Below are 21,260 nucleotides of genomic sequence, written 5' to 3' on the forward strand. Positions count from 1 at the left end.
ATAAACAAAATGTATTAATATTTCCTTAAAAATAACTCTTAAAAGTGACTCGACATCAGGAGTCTTATGTCCTTAATAAAAACTGATGATATAGGATAAACTTATGCTCTGAATTGGAAAACAGAGGTCTTGAAACAATCAGATAAGGATGGTCTTGGCCAGTGCAGAGATATCCATAGGTTTAGGCTCAGTTGCTTCTCCCCCTTGGGAAAACTCCTGAACTCCTGCTACCGACTGCCAGTCCATCAGCTCCTCATATCAGTTCTCCAGGTAGTGGCTGAATATTGCCACTATCCAGATAATTTTCTGGCTTACTCTCACTCCACCCTAAATCGAACTCCATAATATATGAAAAATACAGGCCACTGAGTCTGATCTTCAGCCTCATAATATCTGTATAAGGTTTTAAATACACAGAAAAGTTATACATTTACCCACCAACGATTATGCGTATTAAAGTTCTTTTAACAGTGGCAAAGGAATAGAGTAAAGGAAAGCAGATAAAACCCCAAATTACCAATGGTATTTGATCTACAGTTAGTGTTACCAGATGACTCCAGATCATCAGGAATAAGCTGAGTCAGTCCTAGTTTTCCCTCACCACATGTGGGGACTTCTGATTTTCCCATTGATTTCCCTGTGAAAAGTGGAAGTACAAATCCATACAGGCAGGGGGCAATTCTATAGATGCCTCGATTATAGAATACTAGTGTAACTCGGTATCAGTACTCCTAACATTTAGGTGCTCGCAATTATATCGGCCATAGATCCGGTGTAACTGTAGGCACCTAAATGCAGCAGGGAACACATAACTTACAGTGTTCTGTAAATTATGTGTATTACTGGGATCCCTGCCTATGTCCCACCCATGCACCCCCTTTCAGTTACCCACCATCCTCCTAATTCTATAAAAGTCACCAAAAAAATGTGTGTTCAACTTAAGTGAATAACGAGCCAATTAGTGCCAATAATTGGCTTTTAAACAAGCAATTACTGGCACTAATTAGATTTAATAGGTATTTAAGGGATCCTTTTACTAAGCCGTAGTAAAAAGTGCTTTGTGGTAGTGTAGGTGTGTGTAATAGGCGCGCGCTGGGCCAGTTTTTACCGCATCTGCAAAAAAGGGCTTTTAATGGGACGGGAAAAGGGCAAGCGTTAAAACTGAAAATGGTGTGCGTCCAAAACCGGCCTGAGCCCTTAACGCCACCCATTGATCTAGCATTAAGGGCTCACGTGCTACATGCGCAGTGACAGGTCAACGCACGCCAATTGCTGATTACTGCCAGAAACGACGTGTGTGGGAGGAAATAAATAATAAATTATCAAGGCGTTATGGGTGAACGCCAAATCTAAAATTACTGCCAGTGGGTGCGGTAGCCTGGCGGTAGCCTCATTTAGGCATGTGCTGAACACGAGTAGCGCCTAACGTGCCTTTGTAAAAGGGCACCTAAGTGTGTAAATTTAGGTGCGGGATCCATGCCTAAATGTTAGGCTTGGCCCCAAAAAAGGGGGCATGGAAATGGGAGGGTAATGGGCATTTTGGGGCAGATTGGGAGTGTGGTTTTGAGTTACACCTATAATTGGAGCATCATGTGTAAATTTAGGCAAGGGTATTTGCACCACCTAAATTTAGGCGTGTCTCCTGCACCTTAGCATTATTCTATAAACTGCGCCTAACTTTAAGCACAGCTTATGGAATAGCGTATTTTTCTGAGATGATTTATAGGTGCCATATATAGAATCCGCCCCCCCAATAGCACTTCCACAAGTCCTTATAAAAAAGCATTAAGGGTACTTATGTTTGTAAGTGCGACAGTTCTGTGTATTTTCAAGCAAAGGGGCATGTGCCTTTTTATTCAATTGCCCTTTCATTGGGGCAAAACCAGGACTGGCTCAGCTTGTTCCTGCTGACCTGGAGTTATCTGGTAATCCTATCTAAAGTATGAAACAGTTTGTGCATTTACTGTAATTTGGACCAGTTGTAATGTCAGTAACTTACTTGCACATGTGCCATCTGGCATCAGCACGTACCCATTGAGGCAGTAGCATTTGTAGCTACCATGTGTGTTCATGCATCTGTGTTCACAGGGACGTGGTTTCAGCCCACATTCATTCAGATCTGCAGAAAAGAGATCATTGAAACATGATATCATTTCAACAACTATGTCCCAAAAGGAAAGAATTTGAGCCGGTGACTTGTAAAACAACTCAGCTGCAAAGCATCCATGGAATCTAGTGTACCCGAGGGCTTGGAACTGTGCATGCAATACTGTTACCAAGAGCAGAGGGGATTCTGCGCCTGCAAAGATCAGCAAGAGTTCCAGATTTGTATTGTACCTTGATACAGGGGATATTTATTTATTTATTTTCAACAATAAAATTTTATTGAGTTTTGAAATTTGAAAAAACAGCATATTATTCATAATCATAAATGTACAACATGAATCCCACAGAGAACCTATGAAACCTACGAAAATCCTCCCCCCAACTCTGCCCCTCTCCCCAAGCACACCGAACCCCAAAAACCCAAACGCCAATAAAACATCCTTTAACCAAATCCCCCCCAGACCCTTACCCCCTGCCCCCCCATAATCTGTATCTGGCTATGCCCCTGATTCCCACCCCCAGTGCATGCCATTTCTAGTGCTACAAAATATTTGTAGCACTGGTGTTTACCTGTGCTATCGCCAGGTTAGCACATGAGCCCTTACTGCCACCTCAATGGGTGGCAGTAAGTGCTCCCCCTTGAAATGGTCATGTAGAATCTCTTAGGTGGAGGAAGAGAAACAGATGATATGGATGGGCAGACTGGATAGGTCATATGACCTTTATCTGCTGTCATTTTCTCTGTTTCTATTAGTACAAGCTCTGTTTTATAGCAGAAGGCTGACGTTCACAAACCTTGGTTGCAGGTTCTTCCAGTAAATCCAGGGAAGCATTTGCATTTGTTTGGCCCAACACACTCACCATATTTGCATCCATGCACACAGACAGCTGAAAATTGAGACAGAAAAAGCAGAGGAAATAAAATCAGAGTTTGCTGTGAAGTGATCACATTACATAAATTGAAATAGACTTTAACATCAGCAGAGACTCACAGTCAGATCAAGGCTTTACCAGGCTGTCAGTTCCTAGTACTACCCAAAATACTGTACAGGGCAGCCGAGAAAGGAGGGCAGGGGAGAGGGCAAAATTCCCTGGGTCCTGCCTCCAAGGGGGAGCCTGGCATCGGCAAGCCTCTTCCTGCCTGCCTGCTTCCAAATCTGTCTGTCTCCTACTCCTGTTTGCCAGGAGCATCCGGATGATTGTATTAATGGAATAACCCAGGGTTATCGCATTGATGCAATCATACGGGTCCTGGCACATAGAAGTAGGAGAGAGACAGACCAAGGGAGGAGCAGTCAGACACAGGAAGTTAAGGGAGCGGGTGGACGGAAGCGGCGGCCCAAAGGTGGGGTGTGTGGCCTGAGTAGGGGGTGTGGCCCAGGTGGGGAGGGGCAGGTGGGCAGACAGCGGTCCTGCCCCAGGTCTGTCTGTGTCTCTCGGTGGCCCTGATACTGAATACATTGTACATCAGAGAACTAAGTTCCACCTTGTTCCGCATGTCCCTTCCAGAAACTATTAGGACAAGAATATATTACATTAATAGAGGAGCCACTGTTTTCCAGAAAATGACTTATAAAGCTAGGAATCCTCTCGGAACACAAGTTCAAAATGCATTACTTATTCTTTATATAGATACCACATAGATGAAAATTGGGACTGTAATACTAAAGTTGACAGATTTAATACACATCAGATCTCACAACCAGGGCTTTTTTTTAGGGTGTACTTGGGGGTACTGAGTACCCGCACCTTTTCTATTGTCTGCTAAAATTGACTCATGGTCCCCAAGTTTTAATCAAAAAGCTCAGGCTCTACACACCAATTCTGCCTTGTCATAAATTCTGTGACTGGTTGCAGGGGGCCTGGTTATTGTGGGGTGGGTCCCTCAATGATCACCCCACCCCTGAAGGGTGGCCTGGCATTTGAGTACCTGCACTTTTTTTGCTAGAAAAAAACGTACTGCACACAACACAAATCATAATTGATAGAATAATTAAAGTAGACTTGAATTTTATTTGAACCTGCTTTTCCAAATGATGCTTAAGGAGGTTTGCCCTCTAATTCTGTACAGTGCATAACAAGTTAGGCGCCAATTAAGCACCTAAAATTAGGTGTTCAAATATCAGTTAGATGCCCAAATGGGGGTAAACAGCAGGTAGGTGCCTAAATACACATAGATGCTATTCTATGTTAGGGCCTAAGGGGCCCTTTTAACAAGCTGTGTTATGCACTAACTCAGGGGTGTCCAACCTCAGCCCTTGCCACTTCAGGTTTTCAGGATTTCCCCGGTGAATATGCATGAGATCTATTTGTGTACAATGGTGGCAGTGCATATAAACAGACCTCATGCATATTCATTGGGAAATCCTGAAATCCCGACTGAATTGTGACCCTCAAGGACCTCAAAGACTGAAGTTGGACAACTCTGCACCAGGGGCGTAGCCAGACTTCAGCGGGAGGGGGGTCCAGAGCCCGAGGTGAGGGGGCACATTTTAGCCCCCCCCCCCGGTGCCGCTGACGTGCCGTTGACCCCCCCGCCATTGCCGACCCTCCCGCTGACCCTCTCAAACCCCCCTCCCGCCGTCAACCATCCGTCACCTACCTTTGTAAGTGCAGGACGTCAGAAACAGAAGGAAGCCTTTTGCGAGAAGAAGAGGACCTCGGCTGGTGGGGGTTGGGGTCCCCCGCCAGCAAAGGCAGGTGATGGCGACGGTGGGTTGGCGGCGGGAGGGGGGGTCAAGAGGGTCATCGGCAGGGGGACCAGGGCCAAATCTACGGGGGCCCAGGCCCCCTGGCCCCACGTAGCTAAGCCACTGCTCTGTGCTAACGTGTGCTTACTGTATCTTAAAATGGCATACTGTAGAACATGCTGAGGTATCCTGCGGTACTTTTGACATGTGTATGTGCTACCGGCACACTAAAAAATAAAACGTATTTATTTATGTCAAGGAGGCATGTCTGGGGGGGGGGGAGGGTGGAGAGTGGGCGTGTCTGCGCTAATCAGTAAGCCTAGCCTGATTGCTGAGTGTGATTGCTGAGTGTGATTAGCAGGTGGGACCTTACCACTTAAATGGATGGTGGGAAGAGCTCACGTGCTAATTTTTGTTAATGGCCTCGCGATAATGGCAACATTATTTCTCTAAAACTTTGGAATGAGCTCCCCCCATCCATTCATAACGAACAATCTTTTCCCAGAATTAAAACTGTACTTGACTTATTTTTTTATAGCCTTGCATTTGGTATCTAGGTGTCGGATCTGTCTGGACGACTAAGTAACCTGTTTGACGGGTGTTAATTAGCCTGTTTGTTCTTCTTTGCTTGTTGTTTTCTTTCCTATTTTAATTTTCTTGTTATTTTATTATATATTTGAGATTTTACACTGCCTAGATCTGCTTGTCAGTATATGACCATTAAACTGGAAAACTGACCCTTTCCAACCACAGCAAAAAGTGTCCCTAGTGCGCAGGAAAGAATGATGAAAGGCCATGCTAAGGCCACTTTTTGCCGCAGATTTGTAAAAAGGCCCCTATGTGCTTTATCGCATAACTGCAAAGGGAGTGTGCATGTTGGTGGGGCATGTGGGTGGGACATGGACAGATCACACGTTTAGGCACCAAACTTAGGAGCCCTTTTACTACGCCACAGCAAAAAGTGGCCTGCGGCAGTGCAAGCGCATCTTTGGGCGCACGTTGGGACAGTTTTTAACCGCGTTCTGGAAAAAGGGCCCTTTTTTGAGGGGCCAGAAATGGACGTGCAGCAAAATAAAAACCATTTTCAGCCTAAGACCTTACTGCCACTCCCTGACTTAGCGGTAAGGTCTCACGCACTATCCAGGAGGTAGGCAGGCAGTGTGTGCCCACTGCCGTTTGCTCCCGGGTAAGCAGCACACGGTAGAAAATAGAAAATGTTTTCTACCGCGTGTTTTTGGCATGTGCCAAAATCAGAATTACTGCCCGGGGCACGCGGTAGCCGGGTGGTAATTCTGATTTGGCATGTGATGGACATGCGTAGACCCTTATGCACCTTTGTAAAATGGCCCCTTATAGAATACTGTAAGCTGTGCACCTAGGTGCCAAAATTAAGGCGCCCACACTTACACCTGCCATTTACATGGTATAAGTGTGGGCACCTAAATGTTAGCGCCCAAATATCAAGCTAGGCTCTAATTTATAAAGGAACCTGAGTGCCCAGATGCTGTTATTGAATGCTATCTTAGTGCACAGATTTTGGGCGCCTAATCTTGAGCATCCTTTAAAGAATTTTCCTCTTACAGCATTGTTAGAATTCAGGTCCACTAAGATCCTTCCCCAAAGGGCTTATAATCTAAGGGGTTCCTGTACTACAGTCTAGTAACAGCTAGTGCTTTGTTTGCCTAACATCATCAGCATACAGGCAGGCTAGTACTTCAAGTCAACCAAATTACATTACAAGCAGCAATCCTTGCCTGCTTACAGTGGGATCCTTTTACGAAGCTGCGGCAAAAGAGGGCCAGCGCTGGTGTTGGCATGTGTTTTTGATACACACAATGGCCCCCTTTTACCACAGCGGGTAAAAGGCAGGTCTCTTTTTTTTTAAAAGAAATGGCCTTGCGGCAAGTGAAGTACTTGCCGCACGGCCATTTTGAGAAGGTGGGAGCGCTTACCGCTACCCATTAAGGTGGTGGTAAGGGCTCCCGTGCTAACCCGGTGGTAACCAGGTAGCATGCGGCACAGCCCGATTACCGCCGGGTACACATCGGCATTACAAAAATATAAATATTTTTGCAGCTCCAGAAATGGTGAGCGCTGGGGGAGGGAACTACCACTGGGCTGCTGCAGTAGCCCGGCGGTACTTCCCTTTTAGCAAGTGGTAAGCCTGGGTTGGGCTTACCGCCGCTTTATAAAAGGGCCCGAAAGATTCTTAAACGATGTCAACACTATTGCAGTACATCACACATTTGTAATTTCAGTTATTTCATAATGTAGCAAAGAACCAAAACAAAAAACATAAACTATAACATCCAACAAGACATAAAACAAGCCCCATACCACTTCACATCACGTGCCTAAATTTACACACGTTCATATTAATTGATTTCAGTTAGTGCCAGTAATTGCTTGTTAAACTGCCAATTATTGGCACTAACTGTCTTGTTATTCAATCAACTTGCACATGCAAATTTTGGAGATTTTTAGAGAAGTAGAGGGTTAGCAGACTGAATATCCCCACTAACAGTTTAAGTAATACCAGCTCTGTCCAAACCCTGCTGATGGACCACCCCTGCATTAACCAGTGCTAATATTCAGTGGCACTTCCCGATTAAATAACTTTGGATATTGACCCCATAGTTACTTATTAAAGTTTAAAAATACCCCTTCTAACTTTGTGTCTAACCTTTTCTTCTCCTGCTACGAGTCCCACATGCCTGTCTTCTTAAAGCCTATGTCGCGCTCACTAGGACAGCACATTGTAAAACTTAAGCACACAACCAGTGAAAATATGGAACTGGAATCTGGCTGTTCGGTTACCTTCACAGTGGCCTTTACTGTTCCTTCTCCATCCATAGCAACATTCCAGGTTGGATCCATAGTGGCAAACTCCGTGATGGCTTGTAGGTATTAGTTGCTTTAAATTTTTGGAGCTGCGGGGAAAAGTATTATGAAATCATGAACCACATTGATAGCACATAATATAATATCTTATTGTACTGACAAGTTCTCTAAAAGGTATTAATGAAACATTAGGAGAATCACCATTTCCATATTTTGAAGACCAATGTCCCTACCAATCAGTTTCTCAGTTTTAGGAGTTCGTGTACTGACATTACTGAGTTTGAAATTAGGCTGAAGAAATGAGGTGGAGGTTTCAAGACAGAGGGTGTTATGAGAACTGTATAGCAAAAGTGTACAGAATAGTCCAAGTTTTAGAAAGATAGCACTTATTAAAGGATACTAATAAAAACTAATGGATCTGAGTTAGTTGGTACTCTTAGATTTTCATAGGTTGTCCATTCAATTATGAAACATTTTGGTAAACATTGGCATATTGTACAGAGCTGGGATAGCTTCAGTGTACAACAAGGATATCATGGTAGTATACACTAAAATTAGGAATCCGAGGGGTCCCTTTACTAATGTGTGCTAACAAATTTAGTGCATGCTAATGATTAGTGTGCAGCAGTGGTGTAGCTATGTGGGGCCAGGGGGCCTTGGGCCCCCGTAGATTTGGCCCCGGACCCCCCTGCCGACGACCCGTCCGACCCCCCTCCCGCCGCCAACCCGCAGTCACCGTCGCCTGCCTTTGCTGGCAGGGGACCCCAACCCCTGCCAGCTGAGGTCCTCTTCTTCTCGCAAAAGGCTTCCTTCTGTTTCTGACGTCCTGAGACATACAATAAAATTTCTTTACAAAATCACTTCCTCCTAAATCCTCTTGAACCCAATACAACCTCCTGAATGTAATATTAACAATTCTCCTATCCCAAATGTCACCCACTCAATCTCCTTCCTACTACCTAAGATCCTTAGCTCTCTTGCTCCTACAATTAACAATCAGCACCCACAGCTCTATTCTCACATATCTATATGAGCTGCCACAAACCACCAAGATTTCACTTTCTTACAAAAAGAAAGGTTAAAAATTCCAACCAGATAGGTGGCAGAAATAGGGGAAAATATTCAGTTTTTAAGCTGCTGACCACTGTGGGCAGAACTAACCTGGATATTGAATGCTGGGCCATGTCCAGGCTCTGGCACTGAATGTCTGGGTATGTGCGGTCACCTGGAAGATACCCAGGAACTGGCCGATATGCAAACCAGTGCCTGATTAGTTCAGCCTTTTCGCTGTCCTAACTTTATCCACTTACTTAACTGGTTAGCAGATTGAATATCGCCAAAAAACCCCTGGATTCAATATAGCGCACCTAGCATTCTGCGTCAAAATCCAAGCGTATTTGGTAACAGTGTGCGCAAGTTAATTGGCTTAATAAGCCAATCAGCATTGTTAACAGCACTCAACAAGCAATAATGAACACTAATTGAGAATAATTAGAATTTACACGCACAAATCACTAAGCGTATTCTGTAACACAGAGCGCCTAAATTTTAATGCATGCAGGCAACAAGGGGCATGGTTATGGGCTGGGAAATGAGCGTTTCATGAGCATTCTAACATTTATGCTCATAGTTATAGAATATGGCTCAGTGCGCCTAAATCTATACGCCAGGATTTATGCCTTGTTTTCATTGGTGTAAATGGATACGTGTAGTTTTAGGAGCTGGGATTTCAGAGAAAAATTACACTGGCTCCCACTAAAAGATCGAATTACATTCAAAATCTGTACCCTTATTCATAAAATTATTCATGGTGAGGCCCCGATATATATATCAGACCTCATAGATTTACCAACAAGAAATACAAAACGTTCATCACGCACATTCATGAACCTCCATTATCCCAATTGTAAAGGACTTAAATATAAACCAATACATGCATCAAGCTTCTCCTACATCTGCACGCAGCTTTGGAATGCCGTGCCCCCTCCCTACCCATCTTCAAATCAATGCTCAAAGCCCACCTCTTCAATGTCGCCTTCGGCACCTAATCACTACACCTCTTCTCAGGAAAACTTAACTACCCCAACTTGACATTTCGTCCTTTAGATTGTAAGCTCTTCCGAGCAGGGACCGTCCTTAATTGTTAATTTGTACAGCGCTGCGTAACCCTAGTAGCGCTCTAGAAATGTTAAGTAGTAGTAGTAGTAGTAGTACCGAATGCCATAAAAACAACACACGATCTGGCAACCTTCCAGAAATTATTAAAGACTAAACTCTTCAAAGAGACTTATCAAAAGGATCCCTCTTAAAAGACTTGACACCAAATCTTTACCAGAATAAGTTAACATTGAACCTTTTTATTTGGTTAGTTTAATCACATTATCATTATTGAACATTATATATTACCCTTGATCTCAGTTACTGGAAATGAATTGTATGTCTATTTGCTACTGATTTACTTTATATTTTCTGTACGTTAATTGTGATAATTCTTTGTACTTCTCACTCTGGAAATGGCGATCGCCATTACGGTATAGTGTAAGCCACATTGAGCCTGCAAAGAGGTGGGAAAATGTGGGATACAAATGCAAAAAAATAAATAAATATATACTGCACCTAAATCTAGGCACCACTTACAGAATACTCGTAGGTGGAAAAGTTTTCCGTGCGGATTTTTAAGCATCATATATAGAATCTCCCCCTAAATGCTAAGTAGCGGCTCTGTCCAAACTCCACCCAGGGACCACCCCTTAGCTATCCTGACTTGCAAATGGCTGGTCAGAGCCAATAATCATCATCAGCATCTGACTACGTGCTGCTGGCCAGCCCAGAGAAGTTAACTGACAGAAGCTTCTCCTGCCCTTTGACTATCAGGCCCATACTTTTGGAAAGGAGACCTGGATAAACATGCGGCTGTTTCTAGCATCTCACTCTGGCAGGGTGTTCCGGTGTCACAGTTGATCAAAAGAAAACTTCATAATCCCACAGTCTCCTTGAAAATAGAAGAACACAAAGAATCTATTGTGACAGAGTGAAATATGGTAAGTAACGAATTGCATGTTTTACTAAAAACACAGTGTGCAGGTAACAGGCTTGACTGAGCAGATGCTTGTGGGTACAGTTTCCCTAATGGCATTAAGCCCTCTAATATGGTAACGCGGCCTCTTTCAGGGGACAATTACAGCAGTAACAACAAAATGGTGTTTTGTGAAATGGAGCCAAGATCACCTTGAATGTACAAGCCATAGCCCTCACAGGAAGGAAATGGTAACCTAACCCATCTTGTAAAAGGTGCTGTAGCTTTTGAATGTGGGGCTGTTTTGCAAACAATGAGCTGTACTGTATGAAATGCCAAAAAAGACAGTGCGTGAAACTCTATACCGTATGCTTAAAAAATGTTCATTTCTATCACTTGGCAAATCAGTCACTTTATTAAAAGTGGAAAACTGCAGGGACTGCAAATCTGGCACGTGGCCACCCTCTCACAAATAAAAATGAGAGAAAATGTTAAACCTTATGCAGCAAGAAAACTTCACACTCTTAAAAATGGTTCACTTTAGGTATTATTCAACTGGATCCCATTCAATTTACATTTGGTGGGAGGTAAGCAGAATAATTGCCCACCCCAATATGATATGTACACATTAAAACTTAAAGACTGTTTAATGTGCATAAACTTTAGAGAATATTATGGACAGATTTAAAGTAGCCACATGCTAATCCTATAATAGAGATCATAACTAATGTACAGTATCTAAGCTATTCCCCTCATCTATGTGAGGGCTGCCTAATGTGCTCTTGCTCCTTATCCTTATTATTGAACCTACTACTACTACTATAAATCATTTCTATAGCGCTACAGTTAAGGAAATAATTGAGTGCCCTGGAATTACACAGGTCAATGTCCAACTGGGGTGGTCATACTGGCTGCCACGGTTGAATACAATCTGGTTATTCAGCACTAGTATTTGGATAATGGCTGGCACTATATATCCAAATTCCACCCTGACTACTGCTGCCATCTGGCTAGCGGTCATAGTCACCGGCTATTAGGAGTCACAGTACTAACTTTATCCAAACAGTTTTCCAATAGTGTTCTATCAACTCCTACCCAGATCCATCCCTGATAGTGCTGCTGAATAGTGGCTAAGGCATTAATCTAGATATGGTGACTGTGATCCGGAAAAACACTGACCTGACAGTTTCTCTGTAAGCTCACATGAAACTAAGAACTTTTTACAAATGTCATCCTATTATTCCCTACAGTTTTGGAAAGATCTGTTTCTTTGGTTATGCAGCTTCTGGAACAGTGTGGTCCTTTCTCTGGCCTAAAGGTTACTGTATGGTGTTAGCAGTGCACAGGGAATGGAGGGGAGACAGTGCTTTTCCCTGTATACAGGCTAAAGTTTTTATCAAGCATTTGACCTAACCAAATGTTCCTTTAATTATATAAAGGGCAATTATATAACGTGGAGGGGCATAATCGAATGGGGGCGCCCATCTCTAAGCACTGCCCCGTAAAGGGGCGTCCCCAACCATATTATCGAAACAAGATGGGCGTCCATCTTTCATTTCGATAATACAGTCGGGGACGCCCAAATCTTGCCATTTAGGTCGACCTTAGAGATGGCCGCCCCTAGAGATGGCCGCCCCTAGAGATGGCTGACCTCGGTTTTCGCCGATAATGGAAACCAAAGACACCCATCTGAAAAATGGCCAAATCCAAGCCATTTGGTTGTGGGAGGAGCCAGCATTCGTAGTGCACCGGTCCCCCTGACATGCCAGGACACCAACCGGGCACCCTAGGGGGCACTGCAGTGGACTTCACAAATTGCTCTCAGGTGCATAGCTCCCTTACCTTGGGTGCTGAGCCCCCCCAACCTCCCCCCCCCCCCAGGGCCGCCTGTCTGAAGTACACTGCACCCACTACAACTGCTCCAGGGACCTGTATACTGCAGCGATGGACCTGAGTATGGCATTTGAGGCTGGCATAGAGGCTGCCACAAAAGTATTTTTAACCTTTTTTATGGTGGGAGGGGGTTAGTGACCACTGGGGGAGTAAGGGGAGGTCATCCCTGATTCCCTCCGGTGGTCATTTGCTCAGTTCGGGCATCTTTTCACGGCTTGGTCATGGATGCCCATCTCCTAATCGCACCCCAGTCCCGCCTTCACTACCCTGCCGACACGCCCCCATGAATTTGGTCGTCCCCATGATGGAAAGCAGGCAAGGGTATCAAAACATCGGCTTTCGATTATGCCGATTTGGCCGCCCTTGAGAGAAGGATGCCCATATCCCGATTTGTGTCAGAAGATGGGCGCTCTTCTCCTTCGAAAATGAGCTGGCTAGACACCTACATTTACATACATGTGTTACATGTGTGTCTAGAAAACTAGCACTTACACGTGTGCTGTATGTGCACACATACCTGTGTAAATGCTAACAGGGTGCCTAGGTGCTATTTGACAAATACCAGCTTCACTTACATAGCACATATTTGAAGGGGTGCAGCATGGGTGGACATAATATTCAGAATAAAGGGGTCCCTTTTACGAAAGGGCATTAAGCCCTAACATACACTTAGCGAGTGAAAAGCAGGCTACCGCAAAACATTAAAGCGTTTTGCAATATTTTGCCTCTTAGTGCCTACTAAAATATGTACTTGCTATTGTAAAAAATATATTTTTGCTAGGGGGCGTGTCATGGCATGAGGATCAGCATGGAAGCATTTATTTTATTTTTTTTATTTATTAGGATTTATTTACCGCCTTTTTGAAGGAATTTACTCAAGGCGGTGTACAGCAAGAATAAGTCAAACATAAGCAATAGATAATTACAGCAGAAAAAATATTCAAATAACAATACAAAGTATGGCACAGTATACTGCTTACAATGTCAACAGTAGATAATAAAACATTTTAATAGATAGCGTAGGGTATGGGTTAATGCGGGAGTGTTTAGTGCCTCCTAAATAGTCAGTGGTAAGTGCTCTCACATTAACATTTTGCAGATACCACGTTTTCCTCAGTTGAAGGGCTTGGCAGACTGTGATCCCTTCAAGGAGCTGCAGTTTAAGATTCTGCATAGAATCTCTGTAATGGGGGATACAAAACTACTCACCCCCTTTTCTCCCCCTCTAGACCATAGATTTAATGATAGCATAACACCAGACATCAATAATGTATATATATAAATGACTGAGCCTAGAAAACTTGATGGAATAAAAATAGGCCGCAACTTTGTTTATTGATAACAACTTAAAGATCCTGAGCTAGCAAAACACAAGTGAAAGTTATTTACATACAAACAATAACCAGACTACCCACCATTATCAGCAGGGAGTTGTAGTGCAATAACCAAAATAATGTAAACAATCAATTTCCCACCATAACAGCAAGGCTAAAATTATAGACGTAGACCTCCATGCCTGTATATGAGCTTAGGCCCAATGTTCATCATCTAGTGAACATTGAGGTTCTGTCCAGAAGGACCTCCTTCTGAACAGGATCTAGCATGGGTACCCCCCACTAGGGGGAACACCCGAAGGTCATCTCCTCCCCCACCAGAAAACAAAGCTGCTAGCCAAAGAATGAGTTCTGTAGCTTCAACGAAATCATTCAACAAAAGTTCCAAACCACACGAGAAAGGTGGATCCTATCACACCTTTAGAGACCAAAGCAAGTGATGTCAATCCATAAATGCTTAATCTGATGACCACCATATGCAGTAAGCCATCATCCAATTTGCTGGTTAATTTTTGCCACGTCTCTGGTCCATCACCGATTACCAGAACAGCGCAGATGGGGGATAATGTCCAACCACAGAAAAGTGGTGTGAGAGAACCAGTCCAGTTTAATCTTCAGGTCATCCTTTATCAAATTAATAAGTTGCTTCAATGTAAAGGTAGAGACATCATTCCCACCCAAGTGAGATATGAGAAGATCCGGATATATGCCATCTTGCTTGAAATATCACAGTAAAGGGACCAGGTCTTGCCAATGTATACCCCACCATGAAAGGCATGCACCCCGAGCAGCCAATCCTAAATGCAGTCTGAAAGGCCGGTCTGCCACTCTGCGAGCCACCCAGTGGATGAAGGAATACCCAGAATCTATATTGAATACAATGGAGCCGCTGTACCTGTAACAAAGGAAAAGAAAGGCGGCCGCACACAGCTAGAAACAAAGGAACCAAACATGAAAAAGATAGAATGAAAACTTACTTCAGTTTTCTGACATACCCCTTAAAAGCACTAGACTTCCATCTACTTATGTGCTTGAAACTTCCTCGCCCAGGCCCACCATCTCTATGCTAGTTGCCGCACCAATGTGAAAGGAGTGGGGAGTGAAATGGGAGGAATCAATGCCAACGAGTTGCACAACTCTCCTGGGAACAGCAGCAAAGTGGTACCTCATCAGAGGCAAGCTCTCTATGAGCAGAAAGAGGAACAAATGGGAAGGCTGGGGCTTAAGACAGAGGTACACAGAAATATTAAAATGAGGACAAGTTAAAAGACCAGCAGTGTGATGAAGAACCAAAACCAGGCCTTTACTGATCTGATCCATTTTGGATCTAGCTACACTACAGTAACATAAACCAGGTTGGCTGAAAGCCTACCATGGTACAAAAGAAGTTCCCTGTTCAGCTGAGCGGTACAGGGAACCACTTTGCCCACTTTCAACACTGCAAAAAAGTACAAGCAATAGGCTGCTCAAAAAAGAAAGGCCTCAAAAGAAGAGAAAACAACAGAAGGTAGCGCAGCTACAAAACCAACAAAACATCATGGGTAATTGGAGAACACAAGTTGGGAGTAGGAGGTGACACCCTATCCCAAGTTTTGAACAACTTTTGAACAAGAAAGCCGCTAGCCGGACTTTGGAAACCAGCAGCTTTCATTAGAAAGGCAAAACCTGTTATGTGTTGCACTACTGCCCCTTTAGAAAAGCCCAGAGATTTAGCATATAAAATATACTGCACCAGCCCTGTGCCCAACGACTCACAATCTCCAAATCCATGGTAGCGCAAAAATGGATAAATCCCGGTAAAACCGGACAGGTAAACCCTCCAAGTGGACTGAGTCACTGAGTTTCTCAGCATCCACCAGACAGTTCCTCTCCCATTTTCCAGGGGTGCACAGGCATCAGAGTTCCCTTGAGGCCTGCCCAGGACATCAGTGAACAGAAACGGGATAACTGGAAATGAGACAAAGCATCTGCAATTAGGTTCTGCACACCAGGAACATGATGGGCTCTGAAAGAAATGTTTAATGTTAGGCATTTAGGGATCAGCTCTCTGAAAAGTGCATTAACCTTCAAGCAGTGAGCTACCTGCTTGTTGACCACTTCCTCTACCCCTGATTGTCACACCAGCTGAGCAGCCTTTCGAGCAAAATTTCACAGGCCACCAAAATGGAGAAAAGTTCAAAGAATGTAATATTTTTGGTCAGCCCTGATTCAAACCACTTGGGGCAGACAACCATGAGGCCTGACAAAAGAAACCAAAACCAATCCCACCTGCTGCATCCCAAAATAGTTTGATCTCAGCATTGGAAACTTCCATTTTCTGCAGAGACTGAACACCATTGAAATCAGACAGGAAATGTACCCAGACATCTAAGTCTTTTCTGATGCCAGTGGACAGATGCACAAAGTGATGCGACCTGGAAATCTTTGCCATCGCAGCTGACAGGCATCTGATGAGAGCCCGACCCAAAAGAATGACCCAACAGGCAAAATTGAGATTGCCAATAAGGGATTAAATGATGCATAATGGCACCTCATTGACGACACGAACCCTGGATGCCAAGTCCGACAAGCCTGCCACTTTTGTAGGCGGTAGCCTGGTCACAATATTGATGGAATCAATTTCAATGCCGAGAAATGTCAGGACAGTGGTAGGCCCTTCAGTTTTTCCTTTAGATAGTGGAACCCCCAAAGTCACAAGCCATGGCCATAAAGGTCCCCATCAAATGATTACATTCAGAGGATCCAGCCAGTCCAAAAAATAGAAAATCATCCGAATAGTGGACGATGGAGGATAAACCTGCTGAACACAACTACTCAGTGAAGAAAGTTGCCGAAACATTTGAAATACACTCATGAGATCAAACATCCCACGGGCATACATTTATCAAAGTGATAGAGAATTTGAAATCTGAAACCAAACAATTGAAAAGAACTTGGACAGGCAAGAGCAGAAAGGCTGACTCGATGTTCCTAAGGGCATCTGCGAACCACGGAAACAGCCACATCAAAAGATGCATAGTGAACAACACGGCATTTCTGTGGAATCCCATCATGAATGGAGCTACCCTCTGTGTGAGAAAGATTGTGAATATGCCGGAACTTTCCTGGCTGTTTTTTACAAATGCCGACGAGGAAAGAGATCCCCAAGATCGGCAGGAGTCTAGACTCGAATGGGCCAGCGATGCAGCCCAAAGCTATTTTTTCATGCAATTTAGTGAGGACTACATCACCAGCTTTAACAGTGGAGGATGAGTTGCGGACTTCATCATTAACCACATCACCCATGAAAAGAATGGGACAGCCTTGAGAGAAACCTTGAAGTAGAACTCTCGCCACTGCAGCATTAGGATACCGTAACAACCAAGGCCGCATGGTCTGGATGGTCACTGGCATAGGGGCTCTATACAGAGGGGCATTACTTGGGGGCTGTGAGGGTAGGGATGGCTTTTTTGGTGCATTTGGAGGCAGGGTGCTCAGCCCTGCAGGTGGCACAGACGTGTTTAAATTGACAGTCTGGGAAGGGACAGGTGGACTTGTTGAAACTCCAACCCAAATCAGCTGGTGCTCTAACAGCTGATGCACTTTGCTTGGCCTGGGCTGATCGATAAATCTGAGAAGAGCCTGGAGCCGAGGCCCCAGTGGCCTTGGTAGTTAATGGAGTGGAAGCAGAAGATTTTTGCACATGGGTAAACTCCCTTTATAGAATAGCACTTCATGCTCAATTTTTTTGGCGCTGATTTATTCGATTCCCTCCTAAGGAGAGAAGTTATCAACTTGGGCTGCCATTAAGATGTGCCTTTTTACTGTTAACCCCACTTATTACTATCTATGTCTCACTGCATAAAATGGGACCTGTTCTAAAATATCATGAGTTAGTGATAAAATAACACATCTTAATGGTAGCCTATAATTGGCCTTATTAAGAAAATGAAAATTCAAACACACACAAGCACATACACATACAAAAAGAATAAAAAAGAAAAGCAAGCTGGAATGAGTAATGAAATGAGAGGTTTTCCTTTGACATCTCTATTCCACAGTATCATACCCTAACTGTAATTTGCAAAATAGCGTTGTGTTATAGCTTAGAGCTGCTTTAATTATTGATTTTCATGTATTTATCGAGCTTCCATATGGAAAACCACCTCAGTTTACAAGCCAGTAATGCTAAACATATGTTAAAAGATCATTTGGTTAAAGCGGAAAAAACAAACAAACCCTAGAATGAATAGTTTAAACCTCTGGATTGCAAGAGCCTAAAGTCTCTTATTGAGAATTTGGTAGACTTATGGGTTATAAAGTACATATATGTCAGTGGTTTGTAGAATTCATTCATTCTGACTATAGTTATTTTAGTAATAAATATGACAAGAACTACTATAGCACTCTTTAACCACAAAGGACGTTAAACTCTATTGCCCTTCCTCCTTCTGCTGAATATCCCTTTTAAATCTTAGGGGTTCTTTTATTAAGGTGCGCTAACCGATTTACCATGTGCTAAATGCTACAAAGCCCATTGTATATCCATGGGTTGAATGCACACAAATTCATTATTATCTTACACTAAATCCATTAGTGCACCTTAGTAACAGGACCCCTTAGTCACTGAGAACCTACTGAAAATAGATATGCAATTTGATTTTATTGGGGCAATTTGGAATGGAAAGCTCATTTTCAGAAGGATACTCTGGATGGGGTTTCCCTTTGAAAATGAAGGAACAGCAGCAGGGACAAAATCTGCAACTGAAACCATCTGTGAAGATATCAGCTCCACCCTTCCCTCATTCATGCAGCCTTTTTTCCACAAGTAAACTGCTGTTTACCTGCAAAAAAAATCTTTGAAAATTGCTCTCTAAGGAGTCATAAGGTTGTGTAGATGGGCTCAGCCGTGGATATGCCCCTGCCAAGTATATGCTGAGGGGTAGCAGTTATTTCCACTTATTATCTGCTACTTTTTCAAATCAAAGGCCAATCAAATAGTTATGGCTATATGTAATATCTCAATTATTTCAATACAAATTTCCTTAGGGGCACTTTTACTAAAGAGCATTAAATCTCTGAAAACCTATTTCTTCAACAAGGCCTACAATGGGAACCCATAGCTTAATTATAACACTTCACCACTTCACCCTATTCCGATACTTATCTTTCTACAACTCTACTTAGGCCTTTCCTTTCCTCATCCATGATCTTGTTATAACACCAATTGTATCTATCTCCTGGAATAGCGATGCCATAACAGGTGCCTGTAAGCCACATTGAGCCTGCAAATAGGTGGGAAAATGTGGGATACAAATGCAATAAATAAATTAAATCCTAACATGCGCTTACCCTCGGATTCTATATAGCATGCCTAGAGATCCAAGCGAATTTGATAACAACATGCATAACTTAAATGGCTTAACAAGCTAATCAGCGCTAACAGCTCTTAACAATCAATAATGGGCACTAATTGGCAATAATTAGAATTTACGTGTACAACTCGCTAAGCGTATTCTGTAATGAACTGTATCTAACTTCTAATGCACCCAGGTAAAAAGGGGTGTGGTTATGGGCAGGAAAATGGGCATTTTGTGGGCATTCCAAAATTTACATGCGTAGTTATAAAATATGGCCCAGTGAGCCTAAATCTACGCGCCAGGATTTATGCCACATTTTCATTGGTATAAATGGAGGTGCATAGTTTTAGGTGCTGAGATATCAGCTAAGCATTTTCTATATACCGCTCCTAAAGCTTGGCGCTGCTTATAGAATATGCTTAGTTGGCACTGATTTTTCATGTCAATTTTTTCGGCGCCATATATAGAATCTCCTCCTTAGCGCAGCAGAAACAGGTAACTGCAAAATGCATTAAAATGTTTTGAGGTATTTGCCTGGGTCAATATTTGAACCTCATTGTTACTGTATTTTTTGTTTTTAAAGAACTGGATGCAGCATTTAAAAACATATGTGCATTCAGCGTTGCTATGTGGATAGACTGTGGTGCTGAATATAAGTAAAATATGGTGACCTCCCATAAATATACATATCACAGTGATATTTAGCCACTACCTCCCAAATTCTATAAATGGGGCTCAAAATTGTGCATGCAAATTTGGGTATACACGCCCAATTTCTATGCACAATTTATTTAACGAGCCAATTAGCACCAATAATTGGGCACCAACAATCATTTATTGGCATTATTCTATAAAGATGTGCACATACATTTTTCACCACGCAACTGAAAAGGGGACGTGACCATGACAGGGACATGGGCGTTTCAGGGGTGCTCGCTAAAGATGCACGCAGTATTATTGAGGAGGCTTTGATCCTGACAACCTGAGTTCAATTCCTACTGCAGCTCCTTGTGACTTGGGGTCAATCACTTAACCCTCCCATTGTGATCCCTCTAGGGACAGAGAAAGTACCTGCATATAATGTGTACAGTGCTGCATATGTCTAGCAGCGCTATAGAAATGATTAGTAGTAGTAGTATTATAGAATACAGGAGATTCACACCTAATTTAGGCATGAAGATTTACACCCATTTTCAGTTGGTATAAATTCTCACAGATCCCAGTGCTAAGCAGCACCATTTATAGAATAGCACTCATTTTATTTCTGGTGCCCAAATTTGGGTGCCATTTACTGAATCTTGTCTTAAATGTATAGTTGTGTAGTGGCAGAAGAAAGGAAGGAGGTGTATCCCCTATAAAGGGCAAATTCAGACAAAGAAAGGGGTAGGGAAAAGGGCCACAGACTTCCAAACAAAGAAGTGGATCCACAGGAGTCCAATGATCAAGGTATATTCAAAGTCATACAAATTCAACAGTAGACTCGACACTGTGCCGTGTTTCGGCAATCAGATGCCTGTGTCAGGAGTCTTTTTGTCTACTGAAAGCAGTTAGTGAGCTTCAAGAGGTTGGAAAACAAATGAAGTTGTTCAATGCAAGCTCATTGAGCAGCACAGAAATCTCACTCTTGTGGATCCACTTGTTTGTTTGGAAGTAGAGAATGACACAGGGACGGGGAACCGCAGTAACCGTGGGGATGGGGACAGAGCTTGCGGGGACGAGGCAGGGACAGATCCCACGGTGATGGGGACAGAGCCCACAGGGACGGGGGACAGGGGACAAACTTTGTCCCCATGTCATTTTTTTTTTGTTACATTTGTACCCCGCGCTTTCCCACTCATGGCAGGCTCAATGCGGCTTACATGGGGCAATGGAGGGTTAAGTGACTTGCCCAGAGTCACAAGGAGCTACCTGTGCCTGGTGGGAATCGAACTCAGTTCCTCAGTTCCCCAGGACCAAAGTCCACCACCCTAACCACTAGGCCACTCCTCCACTCCTTTGAAGCCTGTTAATGAACTGGCCATGCATGGAGGGGGGGGGGGGG

The 21,260-nt window shown here is 43.4% G+C and overlaps 1 protein-coding gene across 2 annotated transcripts in view; it reads right to left on the reverse strand.

Annotated features, from left to right (window-relative positions):
- Positions 1–21,260, reverse strand: part of EGFL6 (EGF like domain multiple 6) — a 76,536-nt gene that overhangs the window by 50,031 nt on the left and 5,245 nt on the right. For both annotated transcript variants that reach the window (XM_030199587.1, XM_030199586.1), the window contains exons 2-4: positions 7,614–7,726; positions 2,902–2,994; positions 2,000–2,119 (exon numbers count right to left, since the gene is read on the reverse strand). In XM_030199587.1, the coding sequence (XP_030055447.1) occupies positions 2,000–2,119; positions 2,902–2,994; positions 7,614–7,726 (326 nt within the window). The remainder of the gene's footprint in view (positions 1–1,999; positions 2,120–2,901; positions 2,995–7,613; positions 7,727–21,260) is intronic.

The sequence above is a fragment of the Microcaecilia unicolor genome, chromosome 4 (genome assembly GCF_901765095.1).
Source record: "Microcaecilia unicolor chromosome 4, aMicUni1.1, whole genome shotgun sequence".
NCBI lineage: Eukaryota > Metazoa > Chordata > Amphibia > Gymnophiona > Siphonopidae > Microcaecilia > Microcaecilia unicolor.